The sequence below is a fragment of the Medicago sativa genome, chromosome 6, assembly GCF_051527215.1.
Source record: "Medicago sativa cultivar Bolivia chromosome 6, Bolivia_mono, whole genome shotgun sequence".
Classification (NCBI taxonomy): domain Eukaryota; kingdom Viridiplantae; phylum Streptophyta; class Magnoliopsida; order Fabales; family Fabaceae; genus Medicago; species Medicago sativa.
The window spans coordinates 4,861,511-4,873,856 of record NC_140754.1 but is presented as its reverse complement, the minus strand read 5'-3'; the positions used below and the strand labels follow the sequence as shown (position 1 = coordinate 4,873,856).

At 33.3% G+C, this 12,346-nt stretch overlaps 1 protein-coding gene and 1 long non-coding RNA gene across 2 annotated transcripts; both read right to left on the bottom strand.

Moving 5' to 3' along the window:
* Positions 1-1,697: 1,697 nt before the first annotated feature.
* LOC146912233 (uncharacterized) lies at positions 1,698-6,170 on the bottom strand. Its single transcript, XR_015014377.1, has 2 exons — positions 5,925-6,170; positions 1,698-2,010 (listed from the first exon to the last, which is right to left on the bottom strand). It is a non-coding gene; the product is annotated as an uncharacterized LOC146912233 (long non-coding RNA).
* Positions 6,171-9,530: 3,360 nt separating this feature from the next.
* LOC146912232 (two-component response regulator 24-like) lies at positions 9,531-11,653 on the bottom strand. The gene is made up of 2 exons (XM_085719954.1): positions 11,361-11,653; positions 9,531-10,801 (listed from the first exon to the last, which is right to left on the bottom strand). Exons 1-2 carry the CDS (start codon positions 11,640-11,642, stop codon positions 10,628-10,630), a joined length of 456 nt encoding a protein of 151 aa, XP_085576080.1. The 5' UTR covers positions 11,643-11,653; the 3' UTR covers positions 9,531-10,627.
* Between the last annotated feature and the right edge of the window lie 693 nt (positions 11,654-12,346).

Below are 12,346 nucleotides of genomic sequence, written 5' to 3'. Positions count from 1 at the left end.
TAGAATAGATAAATAGTAGACAATCTCATTTATTTTTATTGGTGTATTAAAAACAAATTACATTCTCCAAATATCTTTCACTTTTTTCATAAATTTGAGTCTTGTTTTGTGGATTGTTGGCATCGTCGTATAGGTGATGCTGATACCTTCAAAAAATCTTTGAAAATTAATGGTTTATATAAGTCTTTTTTTTATAAGTGAGTTCATATATTATTAGTTGTTAAAAAAGAATTACGTTGAAGTGGTAATTATAGAGTTTTTTTTATGAAAAAATCTATATAGAAAGAATTAAATAAGTTTTTAATCACAATAAATATATTATATTTTATTTTTAGTCTCTTTAAAAAAATTATTCAAACGATAGTCTATTAAATATTTTTTGTCTGTTTTTAAGACAACTCATATACAGGGCCGTTTCTAAGGGGGTGTATTGAAATGAGATTTCAAAGGATTTTAATAGACTTTTTCATGATAAGAAAATCTTATGGTATTGAATCAAGACTTTTATATAATCTAAATAAATCTTGTGGTATTCAATCAAGACAATTAAGACTTTTTTTTTCAAGGCATCAAAATCCGTTGGTATTCAATTAAGATTTCTAAGAACTTATAAAATGTCTCTTGGTATTGAAAATTAGACCGATTTTAATGGATTCATTTGTGGAATGGATTGTGTGAGACTTTTTAGTTAAAATACACTCATCCAACAATCTCACACAAACTCTTGTGATTTTGTGATATTCTTCCAATTTTTTTTTTTTTTTTTTTTTTTACGTTTCTTCCAAATTCTTTTCTGATCTATTGTGACAACCGTAGGTTATATATTTTGTTTGGCAAACTTGATTGTCGAAATCACCATGCCTCTAACTTGCACTTTTCTTAACATTATTTTACGATCTACCTATATATCAAATTATTATAAACAATCACAACTTTACTATTCATTGATATTATAACAACTTTACTGCTAATTTTGATATCATATGCCCATAATTTTTAAGATCAGTCAAACTGCTAGTAGTATATCATCTAATAGTCTATACACTCATTGATTCAAAAAAAATTTTTCAGTTGATTTACTGTTCTTTTGTTTTTGAGATTTTTTTGGCAACTGATCTATACATCTAATAGTATTATACCGTACTGCATTAAGAAAAAAGTATTATATCGTACTGTATCTTTAAATTCATTGACCCTTTTAAAATCTTAAAAATCCATCAAAGTCCTTTAAAATCTTGCATTGAGAATCTTGATTGTAAAAAGTCTTTCAAAAAATGTCTTTTAAAATCCCACAAAATCAATACAATCCAACAAAGTCTTTTAAAATCTTCAAGATTTTTTCTATCAAAACAGTCTTTTAAAATCTCAATCCAATACACTGGTGGCCTATGGGCGAACCTAATATGATAATTTCCCAAAGTGTGAAAATAATTTTCTTGAAGATGATAGTTTTTATTATGTTAGAAAATGTGATATTCAATTCCCTAATATGTCATTTTTCAATTAAAATATATATGGTTTTAACATTTCCTAATATTTATGGGCTCTTAATTTTATATTTTGGGGCCTAAATTTTTTTTTTTGAAGAAGCTAAAATGAAATTTATTAAAATTACAATGAGTCCTGACCAGCACAAGAGGTGCTAGGCCAGGAGTCGTAAAATAGCAACATACAAATGATAGATGGGGAGCACCCAATTGTAAACCCATAGACCCGTGCATCTAAGACAATCTGAAAAACCCACAGGAAATATCACCTAACAAAGGACTATCTTCGAAAAGAGTAAAAGGAACACCAAATTCGAAGACAACCCTCCGCACAACAACATAAACAAAAGTTGTGCCAAATCACTTAAACGTCCTCACAAGCCGCCACAAAATCCGAAAACTAGATTATCCAAGCCTACCTCATCCATACCACCACGCAAAAACCACAACTTCAAAAACCCCCAACCATCACGCAAGCAGCTATCTCCATCACACCACGCAAACACCAATAATCTCGCTAACCCTTGTTTTATCTTGGTTTTCGGGTGTCAAACATTGATTACGTTTGAACCGTTCAAACCGGTGATATCTTATTTTTTCTTGGGAAGGGAAAAAGTAAGCAAAACCCTTGAGAATCGAGGTCCGGGAGTTGTTTTCGCTACGGGAAGGTGTTAGGCACCCATAACGACTATAATATCCTATAGGAACCGTCTTTAATTTCTACGCGCGCGCCTTATTTTTAAATGCTATTTTGAAAATGTTTATTAAACCTAAGAGTGTTCTAAGTGAAGAATTGGAGGGAGAAGAATGTTTTTGGATTTTTATTTTATTTGAATTGAAGGAATTTTGTTCCTTGCCTACGTACCCGTTTAAGGGATCAAATCCACCGTAGTTCTCTTTCAAAAAATGTTTTTGTTTTTGTTGGTTGATTTTAAGTTTGAAAATGGAGTTTTGAAGAATAAGAGAGAGGCCTCAAGGGCATGAGATTATGAAAAGAGTGAGGTGGAATTAGTTGTTTGCAAAATGTGGTCTAAGTATGATTAAAGTTCATTAAGATTTTGATTAAGAAAAAGAAAAGGAAAATTCAATGGGATTTTGATCCCAAGGTTTATTAAGAAAAGTATTGAGTGAAGTTGTTCACATTTTTTGGAAAATTGATTTTTTCTAAGTATAAAGCCTAAACATTCATCTAAACATACAATCCTAAACATACATCTAAACATGCATATTCTAACTACATATCTAAAGTGAAGTGTGTGCATGTGTCGGTGCTTGTGTCGGTGTACATCATTAGAGTCCATTGTCCTTTACATCATACCCTAGATACATTCTATGGCCTCTTTGCCAAGAAATTGAAATTGCATAAAAGTAAAATACAAAAACTCCTAAGTATTTACATTCTAATTTTTGGTGAAACTTAAGGTGCAAGAAATTAAAGTGGGGAAAGAGATGAGATATGGAATGAAATGGGAATGCTTATGGAGAATATGAGACATGAAATAAAATGGTTAGTAACACATGGTAATATCAAAGGAAATAAAGCAAGAAAGACACTATAACACAAAGCATAGAAAATAACCCAAAATAAAGGCAAAATGAGTGCAAAACATGGCTAAAATTTACTCATAAAATGCAAGAGCCATATGACCTATAATTCTCACATTCTAACACATTTTTAAAGGTTTAGAATCAGGCTTTAGAATGGGAATTAAGGCAACACGATTAACTTGGCATTTTAAAGCAAATTTAAGCATATTTGCATTGTTTATTTACACAAGTAACTTGTAAACTAAGTGATTAACCAAGATTCACACTCATGCAACACTTTTAAACACAAGCAGTAGCAATGAACTCACAAACTTCAAACAACATACACCACAAACAATTACCAAAAGCTTGAGGTGGATTTGGACAATTTTTACAAGACTTTTCACATGAAATCAAAAGATAATGCAAGAAAATGTGATGATACTTTTCAACAAAATTTCCAGTAAACAAAATGCATAGGAAAGTCACAAAAATAACAAGAAACATACATGAATTTTTTTAGAATTTTTAAGGGATTTTTAAAGGACTTTTAGACTCAATATGTGCAAGAAAATCACCAATTTTAACAAGAATAGTAAAAAATGCTACACATATTTTTTTATCAAATTTTAATATGTAAAAATGTCATAAAAACATCAAGAATATTATCAAGAACCCATGGAAATTTATTTGGAATTTTTCAAAGGTTGTGCGCATGAACAGGGGTGTAGAAAACAAATTTGCAGCATACGAATAGCACAGAAATCCTCAAAAAACGAAACCAGCAGCACACAAAGGCCCAAGCCCAAGTCAAGATGCAGAAATGGGTTACCAGGAGGCACAGAGATCATTGGATCAATCCAACTGGATCGGATCCAAGATCCAACGATCATGAAGGCCTAGGGAGCATGGTATCATGGTGATCTAGCATGCATGGGATTAAAAACAAAGCAAGTAGCATTTGAAAAGGGCACGTGAATGATAAACAACCACAATCAAAAAATCTTTCTCTCTCTCAAACACGTGAATCCTCTCTTCTCTCTCTCTAATTTTCTAAAAAACATCAAGAACCTATTATGACCTTCATCCTCCTCACCTACTTCATCGGAAAACACATGAACCTTGCCGGAAAATTCATCAACTCGCCGGAAACTTCATCTTCTCCGGCGAGAAGTGCAGATTCCGGCGAGTCTCAAAATACTCCGATCTAACCGAATTTGACAGTTTTGTAATCGATTTTCACTCCCCTATTCGAATTCGAGCATGCTTTTCAAGATTAAACCAAGAACAACTTAACTCTAACACAAACAGACTCGCAAACAAATCGAAAGGAAAGGAAAAGATGCAGCGATTACCTCTTGCTTGAATTGATTCTGTGATCATTCGATGTTAAAAATCCGGTTCGATTTCGCTTTTCTTTCCCTCTGTTCACGATTTCGATTTCAGATTTCTTCTCCCTTGTCTCTTGTTTCTGTTGGCGTTGCTGTTCTTGTTCGTACTCGGTCGCTCCTCCTTCCTTCTTGAAGCTCCCAAACTGATGTTGAAATGGCGCTAATTGATACTGTGACACGAAAGGAGCGGTTCCGACCTTCTTCCTTGAATTCGATTCTGGATTCCTTCACCGGATTCCGTTTCGGTGGTATTGTTCGGTGAATTCGTGTGTAGATCGTGCGTTTCTCACGGTGGAGATTGGGGTATGAATTGGTTGAGGTTTGTGATGAATTTGGGAGGTTGAATGATGATGAATGTGGTTGTTTATGGTGGTTTGAGGTGGTTAAAGTTTGTTGTGGTGGAGGAAGGTGGTGGTTTAGGTTAGTTATGGTGGAGGAAGGTTAGTTAGAGGTTGGAAAAGTGGTGGTTATGGAGGATGAGAAAGTTGGTTATGGAGGAGAAGAAAAGGAACACGTGAGGGAAAAGAAAGAGGGAAAAGAGAGAAAATTTTTATGACTTTTTTTGTGGAATTTGTAAAAAATGATTGAATGATTAATTGTGTTGAAAATTGACCACAAGTTTGACTTATATAGGTGATGAAAGGGATGCTTGGACCAATGAGGAAATGCCACATGGACTAAGTAGTAACAAACTCTTAAGGACCAATAGCATTTGGACACATGGCACTTGGACTCTAACAAACTTAAAAGGGATTAAAATGTAAATAACAAAAGTACGAGGACTAAAATGAAAATTAAACTAAAATTGAAAAAAGTAAATTGAAAATTAACGCAAAGCGAGACGATTAAAACACCAAAGCAGATTAAAATGAATCAGCACTTTTATGTGAAATGACCAAAATGCCCCTAGGGGCTTGAAACGACTAAAATGACTCAGATGAAATTTTAAAATGGATTTTTAACAGGAAATTAAAGCAAGAACTTATACAAACAAAATTAAAAGACTCAGAGACGATTTTTGGGATTTAAACAGTGCTTTGACACATGAAAATACCAAAATGCCCTTAGGGGCAAAACTGACTCAAAATGACTTCAAATGCAATTTTTGCCAAGGGTTTTGACATAGAATGAAACAAAGACTTATTCAAACTCCTTGAAAGGATTCAAACAAAATTCTGAAAAACTGAGAGAAATTTGACACATGAAATGACTAAAATGCCCCTAGGGGCTGAACTGACTAAAAAAATGACTCAACTGATGTTTTCTGAAATGAATTTTGACATGAGGTTGAAACAAGGACTTATACAAACCAATTTAAAAGACCCAAACAATTTTCAAAGATTAAAATGAGTTGAATGCAGGAAATGACTGAAATACCCTTTTTCATGAATTTTGCAAATAACATTGAAATAAAATGCAAGGAAAGATGTAATTGATCAGAGACATATCAAATGACTTATAATGCAAGAAAAGAAGAATTGAACAAGTATTTTTAGGTCCAAAATTAGGGTATAACAACCCTCCCGTTGGCCACCACCCATTTTGCCACCGTTTAAACATCACCGAAAACAACCATAAGAAACGATTCCGATGCTCCGTCTTCCTACTCCATCACCACCACCACACACCACAAAACCGTCACCACACACACAACCCGAAACCCGTATCTTCTCACCACCGATCCACCAAAACAGCATCACAACCTCCACTATCACAACATCACCACCATCACCTCCTCCCGTCACCACAACATCACCACCATCACCTCCTCCCACCACCACAACAACACAACCATCACCACCTCCCATCACCGCAACATCACCACCACCACCTCCTCCCACCATCACAACAACACAACCATCACCTCCTCCCACCACCTAACCCGTGACCTACGTCACCACCATCACCGCCTCACCACCAAAACCATACCTACAACACCACCATCACCTCTTCCACACTAATTCTTATCAAATCGAACGAACTCAGACCGAAAACCGCGGACAAACAGAGAACAATCAAGAGCGAATGAGGAGCCACCACTGCCATAGAACACAACCGGATTTGACAAAGCTTTGGACACCATCAGATTGAAACGAAAAAAAAAACGAACAGAGACACAGAAAAAAAACCTTCGCCGGAGAACAGAAAGATGGTGGTGCGGAGGGCCGGCGCCGCTGATCGAACCACCGATACCAGCATCTACATGACTGGATCTGAGATTGGTAAATAGGAGGTGTTGACGGCAGAAAAGGGTTTGTTTTGGGGCCTAAATTTTAAATTTATTTTTTGGAGCCTAGAATGGTCGCCCTCCTCATCTTACCTCAGATACGGCCCTGCTCATATATATCATTCGATTTTTCTTTTTAATTATCTTTTGCTGTGTTGCCGAACGAAGATTAACATAGAAAGCTGTCCAAAGAACAAATTTTGTGAAGGTAAAGTCTAGGGTCGTTGTTACCAAGTATCCCGGAAATCCAATAAAGCATCTTAATTATCCAAAGTCTTTTGGATTTGTGTATATTCATCTTTTGAGTACGTGGTGAGAAAATGCCCTATAAATTCTCTTCTCAACCTATAAATCCAATAATAGCACTCTGGTCAACCTACAATACAAGTAGAGTCATAATACTAAGGGTTAATTATGTTTCTAGTCTCTATAAAATAGCGACCTTGTAAGTTTAGTTCCTACTTAATTTTAATAGCATTTTTAGTCCCTATAAAAAAAAATTTACTTATAATTTTAGTCCCTGCTAAAACAAAATTTGATTAATTATCCTTAAACTCTTAAATTTTTGAACGATTTTTTTGAGACAAGATTAGAACACTATGAAAGGTTCGTTTACTAAAATTTAGAATTTTCTGACATGAAATGAATTAAATATGAATTTTTTAAAACGACAAAAGTTAAAGATAAAAAGTAATAAAATCTGGATGTAGAAATCAAATTTTGCGATAATTTTTTGCGGACGAACTTTTAGTAATGTTCTAAACATGTCTGCAAAAAATTGTTCAAAAATTTAAGAGTTTAAGCATAAATTAAACAAATTTGAATTGAGTAGGGACTAATACTCAGTGCAGAAAAACAAAATTAGGGACTAAAAATGCTATTAAAATTAAGTAGGGACTAAACTTACAAGGTCGCTATTTTATAGGGACTAGAAACATAATTAACCCTAATATCAAAAATAAGATTTAAAATTGTATTGAAAATAGGGAGCTCAAACACGTGGTGAATGTGAACCATGAAGAAAGAAGCTAATATCTCAAAAATCAGCCAGTGTTTTGTGTTTTTAGTGTTTATCTTCTAGTATTTCAAAAGTTCAAAATCTCACATCGATAAGTTGTTTGAACTAGTAACTATTTATATAAAGTAATATATTTGATTCAAGTAATTTTTTTGAGGGAATTGATTCAAGTAATGAGAAGCAGTCGTATAGTATAGATTAAATTGTTAAAGTATTTGACACATTTATTAACTTAACCTACAGTGAAGTGCTTTTCTTTTTTAATTTTTACTTTTATTACAACAAGATTTGATTCATCTTTGGAAATAACGAAAACAATTTCATTTCGATATTTTCATTTTGACATTTTGATTCATCTTTCGAATTATATAATAGCACTCTGCTCAACCTTTTTCTGCTCAATCTTTGGAAATTAATGGTTCATTCGGTCTTTTGTTGATCCTATTGAATCGGCTTTGGAACATTACTACCATTTGGCTTATCAATCTGGCTTTGGAGTATTCACGTGGAAGATCATGAGTGTGTATCCAACATTGAACATGAGTTTGCTTTTGTCTACTAATTGGGTTGAAGTCCATAGACCATTGTGACAATCTTGATTAGAACACTATGATTGAGGTTCTAAGTAAGTTCCGCTTGATCAAATGCTCATAAGATATCCTTGAGAGGTAAAGACAAATTCGAAATACTTTTCACCTCCTATTTGGATTGAACTTATTTTGAGCTTATGAAAAATAACGTATAAATAATATATGAAAACTTATTTATTTGCATAAGTTTTAAAATAAGCCAATTCAAACGGGCCTCGTGGGTTCATTTGTCACGACCCAATGGGATTCCATAACTTCGCAATGTTATCACGCACAAAGTTGAAAATGTAGGAGTTTATCAACTTTGGAGAGGATGAGGTGTCCGTGAAGATGGTTTTTTCATCCATGAATGTCGACTTTGTATTCCTCCTCTGATATTTTGATCGGCACAGTGGATCGCTTTAACCAGTGATGAGGTAGTTGTGAAAGAGGGACGTCAAGAACATTGTTAATTATGGGCTTGGGCAAACATTCGCCATTGCGCTTTATACTATGGAGGCTTTAGAAAAAGTTTGAGACGATTCTAAGTAGGTCCAAGCACACATATGTGTGTTTGCCATGGGAAACCCTAGCACAACGAAATAAGTCATCATCGTTGCAAATCGGTTCAACTTTGCAAAGAAGAAATAAAAAAAATCCAAATAGCTAGGGCACTGCCTTGTTTGTATTAAACCTATGAATAAATACAAAATAACCCCTTTACCAATTTTTCACTCATACTTAGTTTTTGATTATCTATTAAAGTAATCGACTAAATTATATTTATAAATAATAGTTGTGTGCCCTAGCTATTCCTTGTTTTTGCTAAAAAAATCGGCTGGTCATTTGTTTTTGGATTGTAAATTCTTCAGCGGCATTTAGTAACATGTTCGTCATTGGATTGGTTTCTCTTCGGTTGATCCTTTAAGTATTTTGGACAATTTTATTCAGTTTGGCTATTTAACAGACTGTTCAAACGCTCAACGATCTATTATGTTGGTTTTCTTGTGTTTGACTAATATGAAAAGAACGAAATAATAGAATCTTTAGCCAAAAGAAAGACTTTATTAATCTTTTATTGGATAAAGTCAAGCTTCTATCCTATTTACGATTGAGGGCAAAATACTTTAATTTAGTTTTTGGTTATCATGGTTGGTGGCTTAACTCCTTATTTTGTTTGACCATTGGCTAACAACTTTTTTTTTTTTTATATATCTCTTTGGCTCACTTGCTTACCATTTGTAAGACTTTGTTATTTCTCTCTAGTACATATTGTGTTAGAAGGAATGCTTATTATTGTTAAAATATTCCATTTTGCTTTGTCAAAAAAAAAAAAAAACTGAAGTGATTAATTATATAGTAGCTACTATATAGATAAGGTTATTTTTTTGTTTTTGTTTTTTTGAATGAAAAATGTTAGTAATTAGTTGTTAGATTAATATTTACTTTTTCATCTTGGTTTAAAATCCAAGACCTTCAACTCATTATCCTTTACCTCAAATCAGTTGAGCTACCCAACCCCGAAAACTTGAGATTGCACATATTACAAGATGAAAGTTAATACCTTATAAATATGTCAATATAATTTTTATAAAGTAGGAACATACGAATCATAATACAGGATAAGTATATGATTTCATTATGTTGTTGATGGATGTGATGTTATAAATGTACTATAGTTGTAGTACGAGTTGAGTATTGTTGGACAATGATCATTGACTTTGTCCTACATTTTGTATGTTCATAGTATAGTCATGAGCTTGTGCCGTGATGGAATTAGAGTAGAAGACTGGGTTGAGTTCTTGGGGGATGTGGATAGTAGGTCAGTCTTACATGAAAAGCGGTATCAATATCTCTAAGGCATTTCAGTTGTATACTGACACTTGCACTGACTAGACTCTTTTTCTATGGGCAATAGATATCTTTTCTAATTGAACTAACCCATAGTAGTTGGATATGGATTGTAAAGTTAGCGTGTTTCATTCATATCATGAATCCAACTTTTGTGTGAATGCCTTAGCCAATAAGGGTTGTGATCGTTATTTAAGTTTGATTGTGTATAAGTATTGTCTTGCTCGATTTATTACATAATTAAACTAGCAAGTTTAAATCATTGATGGAGGTTCGTGTCCTATATCAATATTTTTTTTTGTAAAAGAAAAGATATTACATCATATCATCACCGACAAAACATTTTAGAAAATATACGATAAAATTTATTTATTAAAATCATTGAAAAAAGACGCTAAAAATAATATTTAAAAAACATATGTTTTCATCGCATATTGTAGATAAACTATATTTATTTTTAATCTCATAAATTTCTATTACATATTGTAGTTAAACTACATTTATTTTTCATCCCAAACATAAGCATAGGTAATCATAGTAATAAATCTGCATTAGTTTCACATGCGGCGCAAGATCCCAGTGATGAACACAAAACTCTCTCGGGTCAAAGGTTTTGGGGTGCTGGCATTAGCTCTTGCTTCTCCAAACATTTGCACATTTTGATCATTGAAGTTTGTTAACATTCCAACCACCTTGGTCTGTATCCCCATTGCACGCATCTGCCTCACCAACTACAAAAGTAATTAGGAACATTGCATGAGATGAATTAACAATCGATATTAACTCTCAATTTTTTTTTTTAAATTGACAACTCATTTATGGACTTGGATTTGACGGAGTCAACTTTATGATGTTGTCAAGTTGACTCCATCAAGTGAGGTTGTTTGATTAAAAGATATAAACATATATATCTCATAGCTGAACTATCTGGAGTCAAATGTACCATAAAGTTGATGACAAAGGATCTATTTTGATCATATATGGCTATAGACGAATATTACCAACAAAAAATAGTCCAGTTGATAAGAATTCATCTCAGATCTAGAGAAGATGTGAGTATGAAACCCATCGTCAGTATGAGGATACCGCCAGTGGTTAATATATAAGTAATTTTGTCCGGGATCTGAGTCTCACGTATTTCTTTGTTCTGGTAAACCCAAAGACCCACCGTCTAAATATGAGATTAACTTTTTTATTTGATGTTTATATAAGCTATAAACTAGTTAGTTTAAAATGTGGCAAATGAAATAAAAAAATAAGCAAAATGATAAATAAATAAATTTTTGATACCTCGGGTCCATTGATTATGGGCAAATCAAAATCAACAAATATGAAGTCAAATTTGACACCAGTCAACAAAATTTGCATCGCTTCTTGAGCACTATGTGCAGGCTCTGTTCGGATGCCTATTGATTCAAGCATATGATGCTCTAAGCGTCTGGTTGCAGTCACACCATCTACTAGCAATGCATTCATTGGATATGGAGTGTCATATAATTCACGATTTTTGATCCACATTTTTTTCTCCTCTGGCTTTTTTTGCCGCTTATATCCCGTGGTTCCTCCATCCATTGTTGATTGCAACTTCTGCAAAGAGAAATACAAAATAAGTATTCTGTATGAAAGATCAAGGGGGTGAGAGCAAAAACTTTATTAATCAACACCTACTAGAATATAAATAATTTTTTTAAGAAAAATATGAAATCTATCGATTGTCTCGTTAAATTTAGGGACAAGAAAGTTAACGATGATTTTTTATCATAAAATTTGATGAACTGTGAAGATTGATATCATATGTGTATTTGAAATGTCTTCTTTTTGCATCGGTGTCAGGTGTCTGGTTGAAGCCACACTTCGTAGCACAATGACTTATCACATGATAAATAGATGCCACCGTAAAATCAAATATAGTATAAGTTTATGAATATTTCGAAAAAGGAATTGAAGTAGAAATTTGTTTCAATATTTCATGACATGATAGCAAAATGATTAAAAAAAATCTTTCAAAGTAAGGTGATCAACAAGAAACCACCACTTAAAACGATGGTAAGTGATTGAGAAATGAAATGCATATAGATTTGTGTAACTTGGAAGTTGTTAGGCACATTAAAACGTAATTGTAACACCCTAATAAGGATTTTTTTTTTGAAGGAACACCCAAATACATATTGGGAAGTACCTTATAATAATCTAAATGAAAATATTTCTCTAACCTTGGATCTATGAAAGTTCTCATCTTCAACCGAGTGTGGAGATCGGTTTATATAGACAATGTG

Bases quoted from the DNA above. Each gene is read 5' to 3' on its own strand.
- LOC146912232 (XM_085719954.1), bottom strand. From the start codon at position 11,642: ATGGATGGAGGAACCACGGGATATAAGCGGCAAAAAAAGCCAGAGGAG. The intron at 10,802-11,360 runs GTATCAAAAATT...TTACTTTTGTAG, and splicing joins CCATAATCAATGGACCCGAG to TTGGTGAGGCAGATGCGTGC.